This window comes from Zootoca vivipara, chromosome 9, assembly GCF_965207765.1.
Source record: "Zootoca vivipara chromosome 9, rZooViv2.hap1.1, whole genome shotgun sequence".
Classification (NCBI taxonomy): Eukaryota; Metazoa; Chordata; class Lepidosauria; order Squamata; family Lacertidae; genus Zootoca; species Zootoca vivipara.
Window position 1 is genome coordinate 8,668,976 of NC_142592.1, and position 16,654 is coordinate 8,685,629.

The 16,654-nt window shown below is 39.3% G+C and overlaps 1 protein-coding gene across 6 annotated transcripts in view; it reads right to left on the bottom strand.

The window, feature by feature from the left end:
• CELSR1 (cadherin EGF LAG seven-pass G-type receptor 1) overlaps positions 1-16,654 on the bottom strand; it is a 158,810-nt gene that overhangs the window by 71,431 nt on the left and 70,725 nt on the right. For all 6 annotated transcript variants that reach the window (XM_088651809.1, XM_060279378.2, XM_060279377.2 and 3 more), the window contains exons 3-5: positions 11,169-11,391; positions 9,685-9,800; positions 6,331-6,419 (exon numbers count right to left, since the gene is read on the bottom strand). In XM_088651809.1, the coding sequence (XP_088507935.1) occupies positions 6,331-6,419; positions 9,685-9,800; positions 11,169-11,391 (428 nt within the window). The remainder of the gene's footprint in view (positions 1-6,330; positions 6,420-9,684; positions 9,801-11,168; positions 11,392-16,654) is intronic.

A 16,654-nucleotide genomic window follows, 5' to 3' on the forward strand; every position in this document is an offset into this window, starting at 1 on the left:
AGAACCTTTTAATGAGGGTGAAAGAGGAGAGCGCAACATATGGTCTGAAGCTCAACATCAAAAAAACCAAGATCATGGCCACTGGTCCCATCACCTCCTGGCAAATAGAAGGGGAAGAAATGGAGGCAGTGAGAGATTTTACTTTCTTGGGCTCCTTGATCACTGCAGATGGTGACAGCAGTCACGAAATTAAAAGACGCCTGCTTCTTGGGAGAAAAGCAATGACAAACCTAGACAGCATCTTAAAAAGCAGAGACATCACTTTGCCGACAAAGGTCCGTATAGTTAAAGCTATGGTTTTCCCAGTAGTGATGTATGGAAGTGAGAGCTGGACCATAAAGAAGGCTGATCGCCGAAGAATTGATGCTTTTGAATTATGGTGCTGGAGGAGACTCTTGAGAGTCCCATGGACTGCAAGAAGATCAAACCTATCCATTCTTAAGGAAATCAGCCCTGAGTGCTCCCTGGAAGGACAGATCGTGAAGCTGAGGCTCCAATACTTTGGCCACCTCATGAGAAGAGAAGAATCCTTGGAAAAGACCCTGATGTTGGGAAAGATTGAGGGCACTAGGAGAAGGGGACGACAGAGGACAAGATGTTTGGACAGTGTTCTTGAAGCTACGAACATGAGTTTGACCAAACTGCGGGAGGCAGTGCAAGACAGGAGTGCCTGGCGTGCTATGGTCCATGGGGTCACGAAGAGTCGGACACGACTAAACGACTAAACAACAACAACAGAAAGGAAAATACTAGCAGTTGCGGGTTATCTTAGGGCTGTGGCGGTGGTTGAAATTCTTCCTACCTAGGTACTGTAGACTCAGAATCCTTATACTAGACTCGTTCTGGCAAGCTGTTAAGACACATCAACAGTAAGCATTCTTGCATGCACACATGTTCTCTCTAGGCATCTAGAGAGACAGGGAATCACAATGATTCATTGCTTTGGCTATTTTGCATCCTTTGCAAAGAGGATTAAGTCTCCACCTCAACCATCCCCTGGGATTGTGACATACACCCGACCTTTACCTTTATTGTAAAGTAACTGTTGCCACCACACTTAAGACTTTGAATGTTCATTTCTCCAGTTTACAGGTTGTGGGAAGGGAGAACAAAAAAGTTCTTGCTATTGTATTGCCACAGTAGAACATGCTCCTCCTTAACCTCTTCTGGGGAAAGTGGCTAGAATGAATTGCCAGTGAGGGGCTGGAGTACAGCTGCAGTGTTTGTTTCATGATAACTTGTTTAAGTCGCCACTATGGACACCTTCTGGAAAGAGCTCACTGCTCCTTAAAAGTCCTTTCAGTAAAAGTAGCCTAGCTGTGTGGATTCTTCTGACTGCTGGCTTTTATTTCCTTGTAAGCTGGGCACATTACTACACATTGTGTAGTGAAGGTGTGGCTGGCCACAGATCTCTCTTCAACTTTACATCTGCATATGAATCTAATTAGACTGTGATTTTTTTTTATCCACTAGGCAAACTGCTAATCTAAACTATCTGGAATAAAAGGTTCTAGGTTGGTCGATGACTTTTCAACAAATTAAAGGTATATTAATTCCAAAACACAAATATCATTACTATTAATAACTCAGAAGTCAATTCTAACTGGCACATACTCGGATTGCAATCTAAACAATTACCCTGGCATTTACCTATGACGTTAGATAGCATTGTTTTCCAAAGGATAACAATGAGATAACTAGCAACTGGTATACAGTGGAGCAAATGATAATCTCAGAGGTACAGTATGACTGTGGTCACATAACAGGTGATTGCTACCGTATCATCATGCAAAACCTGTTTTCCAGAAGGAAGTGAGATAATCTATCTCTCAGTTGCAGAGGCAGCTAGGGCTGCAGGATATGTTATGCTACCACAAATGGATCTTGCATTTGTTGACTGGAGATTGCAGAGGTGTATTTTTTATATATGCTTTGCTCAAAACAAATTGCCCAATCAGCCTGTCAAGGCTGCTTTACATACCTACCAATGGAAAAACAAGCTGCAGAATTCTGTTGACTCTTACATAGCATGTTAGGATTTAAGAGGCTACTCTCTAATTTTCTTTAAGTGTATGCAATTGTTAGTATTCGTTCAAATTGTGTAATTTGTTTGGGCATTCCCATGAAAAAAAGACATGCTCAATTTAATTTTGGATAAAGCTTCACTTTGTATTAAAGAAAAGATAATTTAGTTGGTAGATTAAAGATAACATGATTCATAGCAAGGGGATTTGGAAGCACATCAAAGATTTTAATTTAAAAAACTCCTGCTCCACAAAATAGAGTCAAAGTCCTGTTTTCCTTTCAAGACTCATTGCAGGTGGTGTAATAAGTTAAAGATACCTGTGAAGCTTTGAAACTTTACAATGTAATTCATCCAAAGTGGAAACACTGGAATTTAGATGCACTACGTAAGGGAATGAAATTCTTCCAAGTTTTAAGGAGGTGCATTTGTGATTAAGGGATCTTTGTAGCAATTGTGTCTCACCTCAAATGTTATGAAAAACAACAAAATGTTATATTTGCCTATTTGTACCATCATGAATTTCCATCAGTTTTTAAAAATAGTATAGTGTCAGGGCGCAGTGTTGCTTTCTCATATCCCCCTCTCCCCCTGAACTGCTTAACTGCCTAGCCGTTTCTCTGACCTCCAAACCTCCCCCTCCACCATACTCTGGTCCGACACTTCTAACATTCCCCAGTGCTGCTGTGAGCTGTCAGCATCCCCCGCTCCCCTCTCCACTGCAAGAGCCTCAACACCGCCTTCAGATTGACACTCAGAACTGACATCATCCTGGAGCTCAGGCACCATTCCGCTGGGCTCCGTGCTGATTCCTGGTGTACCCCTGACATATAGTAAAAAATGAAACTGATACTGGAGGTTTCCCCGGTGGTCACCTGTCTATCTGACTGCTCTTAGAGTAAAGCTATTTTGAAAATCTCTCCCTCTCTCTCTCGTATATATTTGTGTGTGAAATACACACACACACACACAAACACACAAACACACACAACTTGAAGAGATGCTAGTTATTACAAGTGTTTCAGAGAGAGTGCCCTGTAAATAGATCAGCATATAGATAAATGCAAATATGTTTAGAACTTGTCTTGCCTTGGTTGCAAACACTGGCTATATAACATAGTACTGTATTGAACCATTTTAGTAGAACAGAGATGAAATATACAGGAAGAACGACGTTTAAACAGAAATTCAGAATGGTAAGGTATGAGATTTGCTGGGAGAGGAAGGAGAAAGCAATAAAGAGACCTAGAAATAATGCAGATTTGAAATTAATAGAAAAGCTACCTTACTTTCAAACCTGCTCTATTTATGCAGTTTAAGTAGAGCAATACACTGGAGTTATTATTATGTGTCTGAGTTGTATCAAGTTTAGACATAACATGCATTTATCTTGGCACAACCCATAATCCCTAAATTATCTATGTCTTAGCAAACCCCTCATAGTGCTTTTAAAAAAATCTTAGTCCTCCTTAAAACAAGAGTCTGCCAATGAATTGCCTCCAAAAACATACCACTGGAGGCAAAAGTGCAGGTCTCTGCCTCAGTCACACAGGGGAAGGAATCCTTATGAGAAAAGGGGAGCAGAAGGCAGGGTTGTGGCTTAGCCTTTCTTCAATCACCCACCCAGCAGAGGCTAGTGCACACTGCATGTGTGCCAACAATACACCAAAAGGCCACTAGAGCTTCTGTTGCCTCTGAGAGAACCAGAAGCTTCCTCTATTGTTTCTAGTTAGATTCAATAGGCAGTTGCTTCAATGCAATAATTCCGTAGCATCGTCCTAACAAGGTTTCAGGAAGATCCACCAGAACCAAGCCTTCTTCAGATCCCACCATTTGAGGTATGGAGGATGACTATTTGCTGGTGGGACTACCAACTGTGGAATGTCTTCCCCAGATGAGCTTACTTCAGTGCCAGGAAAATGACTTTTTATTTTATTTTCCCAGTCTTTTTCATCCTCTGTAAATTGAATAAGAGTTTGGATTTGATATCCCGCTTTATCACTACCCTAAGGAGTCTCAAATCGGCTAACAATCTCCTTTCCCTTCCTCCCCCACAACAAACACTCTGTGAGGTGAGTGAGGCTGAGAGACTTCAGAGAAAATTGCCTTTGTTTGTTTGTTTTTATTTTGCAGACTACTCTACTCTTTGACCCCCCTCTTTGGGACCCTGTAAGTTACCTCTTTGGCCCTTTTATTGACTCATGTGGGACCAACATGGGTAGCTGGCCCTGATGAATACTTGAGGTTCCTGACCCCTATGGTTGTAATTCGTGGGCAATCATTTAATTTTATCCTGATTCTTATTTTTAAGCTGTATTTTAATCAATTGTTTGATTGTGTTTTAATGCATTTGATATTTGATGTTAGCCGCTCTGAGCCCAATCTTGGCCGGGGAGGGCGGGGTATAAATAAAAATTTACTTACTTACTTACTTACTTACTTACTTACTTACTTACCTACCATATAGTGGTGTTCTAATGCTTTTGTTTTAATCTGCTTTATTGCAATTTTAACTTCATGTACATAACCTGTTGCAGGGTGAGGAATTAAGTAAATAAAAGCTAGACATCTGCCTGGCATGTGACTGTGATCTGATCCTGAGACTGCTCACACCAATTTCGTTCTCAAAGCAGCATATTAATTTACTTGAGCTCAGAGAGACAGAATCTGGTTTTTAGAATAGGCGCAAAATTAGCTTGTACACAAAATTTGCAAAGCATTTCCCCTCCTATTTTCAAACATGAATAATTATACTGCTAAGAGACATTTATCACTTGGGGGTGGGGAGAGCAAAAGAATCATGAAAATGAGACAAAGGTTTATTTTTAACCAGTGTGTGGGATCACTTTCCTTTTTAAAGAATACCCTGGAGCTGTCTCAAGTCCTTATCTTTTTGGCAGCTGCTTAGAATTCTAAACCAACAACCATGCTAAGAAATCCAGACTTCAGCTGATATATGCTCCTTTTCCCAGGCTTCTTGGCCAATGGGCAGGAATGGCTCCAGCAAAAGAACTATGGATTACTCTATCATCTGTCATTTTATCAGCTTTCTATTAAAGCTACTTTCTGAAATAACACCCAAACACAGAGTGTTTCTTACAGATTGTAAGGAAATTTATCACAGAGTCCAAGCACACAGATGAAACAAGCTACAAATATTTTTCTAATTGTATGGCAGTGAGGCAAAATAAGCAAAATAAGACTGAAAATAAAAATACACGCAGGAATGGGCAAGTTTCCTTCATAAAAGAACTTAAAGCAGTGGAATTGCTCATTTTGTTCACACGCTAAACCATGGCTGAGGGTAGAGATGTGAAGGCCTGGAAAAAACCCCAGAAAAATTGAAAAAAATAAAAAATAGATTATGGAATGTTTTATTTTAACATGATGAATAAAATATTTTGAGATAAGTGCCATGAAGCCAGATCCACCCAAACAGAGCTATCACCAAGGTTCATTAAATGAACACACATATATTACTACTTATAACAAGATACATAATTGAACAATGTAAGAGAAACACCAAACCTTATCCACCAATTAAACCCTTCAGAATGTGCAACAGGTAACATTTTACTTGAAATGCGGACTCAAGATTATATATTTCTTAAAACCTCAGAGACAACATGGTAGAGCCTGATGCTTTATAAGTGGCAATTATTTGCTATTATCTTCAGTCTAAATTGTTAAATTGAAAATGGCATTCAGCCAATGAATTCAGAACTATTTCTTTGTTTATGTTGGTTTTTTTCTGGATATTTACCAGCTTTTGACTTAATTATGCTACAAATACAGCAGCAGCAACAACAAAAAGAATCTGAATAATTGCTCTCTTTACGTTTAAAAATAAAGAAAGGCTTCCCCTGAATCATCAGTTTCTCATGACAGGAGGAGTTCAGTGCACAAAACAGCTCTTACTCTCACAAGTTGAAACCCATATTGTTCATTTAAAGGAGGATGCTGATCTGTATGCAACCTGCTGGACTTGATTTTCTAAGGCTTTACATAGACTTTAATGTACCACTGCCTAGTGGACAGCAGCCATGGCAGCCTCACTGGCAGAGACACGGAATCTTACACCAACAGTGCTAAGGGTTAGAGCCAGCCGCTCTATTGTTCTTTTACAGCAGGGAGTATTACGGTATGTCTCAAATAAAAACTTCCATTCCAGAAAAATGCTTTGGCTAAATGTAGGTCCACTGTACAAGTCTAAAGACTGGCTCTGGTTTTCTTGAGCAAATAAGCTGGCAAATTTGAATGAAGAAGAATTCAGTTCACAAAAATATATCCAAAACATGTTGCCTTACCTTGTTATAGTACTGCACCTGGACAGAGTGCCACTGCCCATCACTAACCCCTCCTGGAACAAAGGGGGCAACTGTCGTAGTGGTTTCCCCTGAAAGGTTGCATGAAAGAGAAAGAAAAACAGTCACCTTAAAAAGTTCCACCACACTCTCATCTTTGTAATTAACAAAAATGTTGATTAGCAGTTGAGGGAAAACTTTCCATTCTTCTTCCTGCACTTGACTGCATTGAGGGAAGGACTGGAGAGAGGGTTGCCTTTCTCCAATTTATGCATTCATTCATTCATTCATTCATCATTGGCATCATTCTCACATCTAGAAAACAAACGCCAAGAAGGTACGGCCACTTAAATTCCTTCACAAATAAATGAAAACAAAATGACTAGCTGCAGAGTGTTTACTATAAACTTTGGCTTGCTATAAATTATGTTAATGCAAACAATATTCAAATTTGTTAATTACGCTCCTACAAATATAGAGAATTACACCCCCTATATCTAGTGTTCTGGTGCTTAAGAAGGTGGCAGTCCTCAAATTTTAACTAAAGAGTGAAAACACTTTTCCTGACAAAAGGTAAATATTTAGGGCAAATACAGATTGTGCAAACAGTTGTTACCCACAGAAAGAATGTGCATTTTTGTGGCTTTCTTGTTTTTCCAAGCTGGGGTCTTACAGGACTGTCAGATAAGGTGTTAGGGAACAAAGAAAACATTTTTCGCCCTAGAAAGCTCCAGGAGTTCTAACCTTGCAATTAATGGCATTGCTTCCTTTCTTTTCCGTTAAAATGTCTTTTAAAGATTGGATCCGATAAAGCAGAGAATGTCAGATTAATTGTGCATACCAGTACAACCAGCCTGGTGACTATTCACTGCTGTTCTGAGGTAAGAACAAACATCTACAGCAAAAGTACACAAGGGCCTGTCAAATTGGTCAGGCAGGGTTTGTTATGAATGACTACTTAGACAAAAGTTTCCATTAGAGAAGAATAAGAAAAGAAAAAAAACATTTAAAAAAACCTATACATACGATAAATCACTATATTTCTAGCTGTATTCATGCAAACATTTCCTTCAGTTTAACATACACACCTGCTCAGTTTATACAGACAGGCGTTAAACTGAAAGAGGAACACAAATACAGCTTCTTTTTAGAGGTTAGGCATTTCCTAATTTCTGCAACACTGACAAAAACAAACAATGCAAAAGTAAGGCTCCCCTTATCTCAGTCCCCCACAAAAAGAAAAGCTACTACCATAGTATGAAGCATTAAAGTTTCATTTCACAACAGTTGTAAAATATATGTGCTTGTCTTTAAATCAGTGACTACTTCCCAACTTCTGTTTATTTTACAACACTGGTTATTCAAACAAAGTGGAAACTGAAAGAATTTCTGTTTGCCCAAGGTAGAGCATCTGATTTTGGGCAGCCCCCACCCATTCTTTTATTCACTGCAGCCCACTACACCTCCTACATAATGTGCTCCTGGGAGCTGGGCAACCCTTGGGAACAGTTTGGTATATGGAATAGAATTCATACGTCTGGCTGGTGAAAACTGAATGCTCTGCCCCTGCCTTGCACAGTAGTAAGCCCTTTCCACACCACTGAATGCAACCCCATGAATTATATGTTGTGATTTTGCCCCATGTTGACCCTCAGAGGCGCTCATTAGCTGCAGGGTTGTCCAAATTCTACTGAACCCCAAGCAATTTTACCTCCTTCCATACTCAAGAATTTGTACATGTTGGTCTCGGTTGCTGAGATACTTTGTGACCTATATTTGCTCATATTACAGAATGCAACATGAATCAGATGTAAGGCTATGTGTCACTTATTTTATTAAAGGATAGTTTAAAAAATGATGCGCTGTATCTATTAGCATAAGGGTCTATGCCTGAGCAACAGGACTTCTTTTCCCTTTCCAGCCCTCCCAACCTGCTCTGAAACAGATTCGGGGAGGGGACTGTGGGGCATGTGGGGAGAGGAAGTCCTGTTGCATAGATGGAAATCCTTATACTAAGAGGACCACTTAATTGCATACAACCCAATGGCTCTTGTGTCAAGTCACCTCAAAGTAGTTGCACGTGGCAAATTGTGACCAGATAGGAATGCATAATAGCATTAAAAATAAAATCCAACCAGTTCAATGGGGCCCAGAATACTGGTACCACTTGCACCCACGCTGACTGTAGGCACTGAAATATTGCTGTTATACATTGGTTTTTCTTGCTGGATCAGAGCACTTGACTCTCCCCTGACTTACGAATTTTCCATTTTAAAGAGGAAATGTTTTCATGGATATGATTTTTCATGAAGCAGACTTATGATAAAGGGATGCAGCCATGCTGATAAAATTTAATATCTCAAAGATCTTAAGTAGTATATAAGAATGTATACACAAGTATGGCAGTCCTTTTTTTTCTCTGTTTCTTCTCTATAGTATTTTAGCACAAATCTTTCGCAAATAACGTCTGGCTTATACAGACACAAAACAGGACAAGCAGCCTTCCTCTTACATCACTATTGCTCTTTCTTAATAAAAAGTGCTTGAGGGTGCAGACACCAACAAATAATTGATACCATCTAGACAGAAATCTTCTCTGGTTACTATATACCATAGGTTGATTTCCAATTAGACTTAGCAGATATAGAAAGTATTGCTTTGGGCAAAATGCTTCACATCTACCAGTAATTATATCTCTTGCGTGAAAGTGCAGGAGAGTGCATTTAAGGTCCAGAATATTCACACACCAAAGCTCCTATGACTCACAGAATTTATGCAGCGCTTACTTGGTTCATTGGATCAAAATTATACTTCTCACTCTAACACATTATCCCCCAGCTCCTCCCCACCCATGGACTAGGGCATGTGTGTATGTCTTGGTGGACCACTTAATGATTTTCCACCTGCAATGCGCTGTGCTAGATGCTGTAAAAAGTTCAATTGTATTGCTACTGCTTCTTTCATTTATTATGTATTGCATCTTACTGTATTGCTATTTGAATTGCACAGAATCCAAACTGTAATGCAACAAAATACAGTGTTAGTAATAAATGAAGCACTCAAAATACAGTTAAAAACAATGTGAATATTTAATATTTACCACTTCCATCTTCAAAGAAAGACATGGCGTGAACCCCCTAAATGGACCTTGTGGAGCCACAGACCACAGCTTGGGAACCCCTGCTTTAGTCCATCACCAAGCATAGCCATGTGGAATTGCTGTTACGTGCTTTAAAAAAAATCTGGATACAACTGGGTGACTCTCTCACGCTACTGAGTTACCATCCAGTTTCACTGACACATTCAATAAGGAGCTACTGTTGGCTTTTGCAAGCGAAAAAGACAGAAATGTCTTACCTGCAGAGAACGTCAGCTGGATCTGTTCTTCAATTATTTCAAGTGCAATAAAATCATGTTTTTCATTAAAACGCCCATTGTAGAGAAGCAGAGCATTCCTTTCTCTGGTTGCAAACCTAAAACAAGTTAGGAAGCAAACGGGAAGAATTATCTACAGCAAAGTTGCCCAGTAAACAAACCTCTTAAGAATTTCCAGCCACTGTGTTAACAAAGAATGGACACTTAGCATATTCCTAGCTGTAAAATGGAACCTATTCCTTTGTGCTGTACCATATACTAGCAAAATATCTGAAATAGTATCTACAAAGAGAGACCATGACAGTCTCCTAAATATAATACATTGGGTGGCATTTAGTGCTAGACCTAGTCAGAGTAGACTCATTGAAGTTAATGGACATGACTAATTTAGATTTACTTTGTCAATTAATTTTTGAGTTTCACAATTTTTTAACAAATTAACATCAAATCCAATGCACATTTAAAAGTTGAATCCCCACCCTTCTTCCATGTTTCTCCCCCCCTTTCCTGCTGCATTATATTTTTCTCCATCGATGACCCAGTCAATTCTTGTGGGGCCTGCTATAAGTGCCAGTCACCCGATCAGCGGTTATAGCCAGCCTTGCTTGTCAATGAATGAACAGGAGTGCACTTTAAGGCTCCATATTATTTCTTCTGCAGTTGTGTCTTTATCTGCATCACATCCAATGTCCCATTATGGCATCAGGTACAGAGAAGGTAGCTGTGGTTTGGGGGAAATGGCTTAGCAGGCCAAATTAGGACACTGCTGACTTGTTATTATAGTGCTTGGAGCAGATGTGTGAGGTTACAAAAAATGGTGAGTCGTACCAGGCCACTATCACTTTCATGCTTATTGGAAGCCCAATCCTAAATGTCTACTCAGAAGGAAGCCCCATTGTTGTGTGTGGAACTTCTAAGAATCTGATCTTAGGTCTGCAGCCTACATTGAAGACCTGTCTAGCTGTTCTGCCCTATTGGTCATGCAACCATCCACCCCCATCAAGGACATATTACTGGGATGTGTCCAAGAAACTATTTCTTTAAAACAGTGACTGGTTGGTGGAAGGAAGGAAGGAAAGGAGAAAGAGAAGCTCCTCAGCCTTATAGTAGGTGGCACACAGCTGACAATTAATGCAGAAAATGTGACAAGATGCTTAAGAGAAAAGAAACAGCTTGTGATGAATAAGCAGATGATTCTAAGCTGCCTCTACTTTTTATTTAGCTGTTTTTATTGCACCTGCTTTTTCAGCTGTGGTATACGGCATACATAACCTGCAATTTAGGAATTAGAAATTTTTTGTTAACTTGCAACACAGCTTGTGGGCAGGTGGGTTATTTTAAAAACACAAATTGAAATCAAGTGGTGAACGTCATTAGATATGTCTTCAGCTCTTTCCCATGGTTTGGCTTCATGTGTGAACCAGGTCAGTGACTGGAAATTTTCACTAGAAAGGAAGCAAACTTACATGAGAGAAACAGTGAAATGGAAGCGTTGCCTTAATCCTTTGAACGTGACAAATGACTCTGGGGGAAAGCTCCTTGTGGTCATCTCGCAGTAAGGTCTCTCATATTCGCCAGCAGGGCATTCGCATTTGAAGCCTCCTATGAGCAGATCGACACACCTCCCACCATTCTTGCACACTCCCGGAGTGCAGCGCCCAGAGCGAGCGTTCACTTCGCAGTACTCTCCTAAAAAACACAACACAATAAAAAAAATCCATCCAGTGTGAGGAGATAATAATATGCCTCCAAAACCTTTAGCAGTTCAAAAGCATTTCAAGTAATGATTGATGAACTTCAGCAGAAGAAACTATCATCTGAAATGGGCTATGTATTTATGTCTAATTCCATAAAACAAAGTTCCCCATCCTAGCCTCGTGAGTTAGCTGTTAAGTGTCGTGGTCTGCTCTTGCACCTCTGACAGAAGACCCCTTCATGCTCTCCCATTACACCAGGCCAGATGTTTCATTCTTATGAAAGTAATTGACACTGTTGCAGAGGAAAGAGCTTCTATTGCATGATTGTGGTGGTGCAATTAAACAGTCAAAAGGACTATTAAAATGTCATTAAAAATACACTAACATCAAAAGCATTTCCACCCACACTACAAGGATAGCACCATATCTTGCTGTCTGATCAGAGCCAATCCTTCTGTTACCTAGTAATCACAATGAAGTCTCTCAGGTGACAGTGCTTTTGCATGTCTGAACTGTTGAGAACAGCACAAACCTAAATAAATGGCTAAGTATGGTCTTGCCCTATTGAAACTGGAAGAGAGTATCTACCAATAAAGCACTGACTTCTATCTGGAGTGACATCTTACAGGGCCAATGAAAGGGTAATTGACAACAAACAAATAGGGCATTGACATGCACATATGTACAATACTTGAGAAATCACTACAGAATCAAGTAAACAAGAGAACAGGTAGCTGTCTGTATGGTCTGTAATCTTTAAATCACTGCCATTCTTAAGGGTAGAAAAAAAATAGCCCCGGAGTTATTAAATAACAGCGCATTCTTGAATGTAAATTTTTAATACCCACTTGGGTGATCCCTGAACATTTCACCAAAGTCCAAAGTCAAGAATGTCCCCTGGCAAGTCAACAGGCCTGTGTGCTCATTCTATTGTTTCTCCTCTGTTCCTGTTTGAAACAGTGGTTGCCTTTATATTAAAAAAGATCCTCTTACACTTTCACCCACATTTGAAACCAAGTCTGCAAATTTAAGATTTAGCAACACAGGAGGCAAAGCATAGGAATTCATGGTGGGTAGGTGTGATATTTGCCTTCAGTACAGGGATGTACGACATAACGGGGCTATAATGAAATACTAAGAAATAACAACAGTGTGCCAGACCTTATTTGCTCAAGGTCTGTTTATGCAATCATTTATCCTGGGACACCAACTCCTGGACTTGACTGAACTTCTAATTTGTTTACACCTTCAAAATGTGAGTGTGATTCTGAAGAAATCTGAATGACTGAACAATGCCTAGTTATCTTGAGGGCTCTTGACCCTTCTCTTCTTCATAAAAAAGTCAAGTGATCTTGTAAACAATCGTATGAATGGGATGGAGGGGGTGGAAGAGTACTGAGTTTGCTAGAGATGCAGAGTGAACTGTGAAAGGCCCACAGAGTAATAGGTTTCTTTCATTGTATAGGGCAGGACTATTGACTCAGATTAACAACCCAGACAGAACCTGTGAATTCACACTTATGTAAAAAACACCTCTCCTCATACTTGTTATCTCCATATGAATAGTAAGAAATAAGATTATCTTAGTGCTTATTTTAAAATGTTGGGCTAGTATTTGGGAGACCAGAGTTAGAATTTTTTGGGCTATCTGTCAGCCTAACCTACCAAATAAAGTGGTTGTCAGAACAAATGGAGAGGAGGGGAAACACATACGCTACCGTGAACTCTTTGGAAGAAGGGTTGGATATAAATGTAACAATAAATTAACTTAAATTAATAAAATAAATTAATAAAAAGGCTGCATTGATTCAAAAATTCAAAAAGAATTGTTTCTACATAAGCATGTTTATATCAGATTGTCTTGTGTGATTTGTGCTCATACTGTATTGTGATGGCCATTGGCTATAAACAATAAAATCTACTGACATCTGATTGTAAGGCTTGTCTACAAAAGTTTTGGAAGGTTATGTATCAGTTTGATGGTAAGCCACTGCCGCAGAGGTGCTATTCTTGTGCTATACACAGATAAGCCAGTGAAAAACGTTTACTATTGGGATGCTAAAGCTTACACTGAGCAAATATTTAAATGTGTGAACTGGAGAAAGTGTGTTAGGATGCTTCATGTCACTTTGTCTCATCAAGGAGGAGACTTGTCAGAATTGGAAGCTCTGTATTTCTCACAATAAATATACTGTATACTAATTTTGGGATAAAACAAAAATGGGGTAATACAAGAGTGACAGCAGCAATTGGGTAAATAGGTCAGAAAGATATAAATGTGGCATTCCATGCATATTGTTCCAGCAGAAAGAGAGCTCTCACTACTCCCTCAGATTTCCTAGAGGAGCCCTGCTAGACTGAGGCATTTCACTTCTAGAAGCTACTGCAGTGATTAGCAACATCATGCCTGATGAACAGTTCAAGAGAACTCAAAAGCTTTTGTGCCTTTTGGTTGGTCCTAATAAGGTCATTACCCAACTGTTTTTCTGCTTATGGACCAAAACAGCTTCCCTGATTTGTTAAAATGTTAATAAAGTGAGCATTGTTTACTCTTTTTAATAAAACCAGGGTTTAAAAACTATAGGTGGAGATGGAGTACCTGTTTTCTCCTCCCCCCTCCTCCCCTACAGTCTCTCTGTCTGTCTGTTTCTGTCTGTCTGTCTCTCTCTTTCTCTCTCTCTCTCTCTCTCACACACAGATAATTTGGGATCCCTCTTTTCTTTTTAATTTGGATTTTAAAAATAATTTAAAGAGGAAAGAAACAATGTACAGTATTTGGGATTACTAGTTATTTAGGGCACATCTGCTAACGGCAACAAAAACAATTCTCCCATCAGCAGGAAATGCAAACACATTCTCAAGATTATATACTTAATTTCCATTGTTTACAAAAGGCTGTCCAGTGTCCTTAATCCATGATGTCAACAGAAGCTGTGCAGCCAGCCTAAGAGCTGGCTTTATTTATTTACGAACTTACTTATAGGTTCTTGCACTATTCATGGAAATAAGTACATCATTTTTATCTGATTGGTCGTTAAATGTTGTTACAACCAAGCTGGATAAATAAAAATGCAAAGTATGAATACGGTAGTTAAAAAACAAGTAGGGGATCTGAATAGAAAGGAAGAGAATAACAGTTTGCCCAGAAGCTTAAATTTACCCATTTAAGTCTTGTTGAATATACTGTAATCCAGATTTCAGTTATTTGCAGACACACCTCCATACACCTGACAACTACAAAATAAGTTTGCCTCAAGCCAGGAATTCAGTATGATGATACCCCTTTGTTAATTTAGCCTCTGGCTGTGCTGTGTTGATGGGGTGGGGTTTGGGGCCTCGTCATGCAATGTTCCAACTGAGGGCAATCTCTTCACTGCAGCATAAGAGTGCAAACTCTCCCCCCTCCAAAAAAACCCCACTTCATGACATAAACAACAATAATAAAGCAGACCGTGGTTAGTTGAATTCAGTATCTGCAAACAGTAACATGCAGATTTGAGCTATGGTCAATAACTGTGAATGTTAGCAAATCACCAGTTTGCCTTATACAGTACTGTATTGAGATATAAGCAGCAATCAGTAAGTCAGTTACTTTGAAGCAATTCCCTGCTAACTCCCAGGGTTTACACAGGACAAACATGTTTAAGATAGGACTCTATACATACACACAAAAATAACATAAAGCTATTTTCAGCACCATGGGTGATACCCAATGTTGGTGATATCAGTGGGTCTACTCTATGACTGATATTGGGGAAAGAACATAGCTCATTGGAAAAACATCTGCTTTTAATGTAGAAGGCCCCAGGTTCAATCCCTAGCATCTCCAGGTAACACTTCTGTCTGAAACCTTAGAGACCTGCTTCTGGTCAATGTAAACAATACTGGGCTAAATGGATCAAGGGTCTGGGCGGCAGAGACTGCCAGGTTACCTTGTATTCGCCATCTTGAGCTCATGGTGGGATAAATGCGTGATATAAGGTTATAAATGATAATAATTAGATAACAGGGCAGTTTCCTATGTTCCTATGATATCAACCAGAGACTTAACTATGCTGAGGATAGCAACAGTGTGAGTTTTTAGTATCAGGAGGAACTGGCAATAGTTGCAGCTATTATAATTTATCAGCCTACCAAAAAAGCCAGCTGAGAGCAGCAGGGACAAGCATTCAATCCATCTGCCAGAAAAAGGCAATTGGCAGACAGGAGCTGCCACTGTCCAGGAGAGCAAATATATGCACCTGCTTTTGGTGGTCCTAGCTGCTCTTGCCAGTTGCCCACTGCCCACTGCCCACTGTGAGCAGCAGATGTATTCACTTACCTTCACTCTCTAGAGTGAGTGGGTAGGTAATTGGCAAGAAAAGTTGGGAGAGCCAAATGTTTTGCATCAATTAAAAAAACCCCAAAGTGATTCAAGAAATTCACATATAGAGATTTTATATCACCTGGGAGAGCATCTCCATGTCAGTGCTCTGTATACTTGTAATTTTGTATTCAAGAATACATAACAGAGAAATTAATGCCCAAAATTTCACGTACAAAAGCATATCTACTTTTAATACAATTAAATCTGCTTTATACCCTTTGCTAACGTACTTTTTATTTTCTTATTTTTTTGCTGATAACATTCTGAGTATCTGGTATTGGATTATTTGCTTTTGAATGGGAGGATCGCTGTGGTGGTGTAATAAATCTAATATTTTGTTTTAATCCTTAAATATATATTATAAATCCAATCATGTTAGAAGAATGTCCAGTTACATTATGTATATGTAATTTATGATAAATATTTTTTTTTATTTTTTTTAATGGAAATAACATTCTTAGTCAAAAGGGGGGGAAATCAGATTCTTTGGCATGGTAGCAATTTGATTATTTATTTAGCATCTTGTTATCATGCTAGTTCAGTGCTACTGAGAAGCCTTATTGCAAAGGGAAGCACATAACTAGGCTGCCAGTTGGGATTCATCATCATGCTGATCAAGCAACCTAAAGGCAAGAATTCATAATATTTGTATTTGTGAGCAATTAATCACAAGCAGTTATACCAAATTCAGATCAGAAAAGACCTGCACAATACCTTCCTTTAACATTTCTCCATTTTGCACACACAGCCCTGAAGTCCCATTATGTATGAATAACAATAGAAAGTTTAAGTTCTACTCGGAGGGGAAGAGTTTATGCACAGCCTCAAGGGGGGGGGGATACTCGGAGACTTACACAGCGCAACTCAAATAAAACTCCCCCTAGGAAGG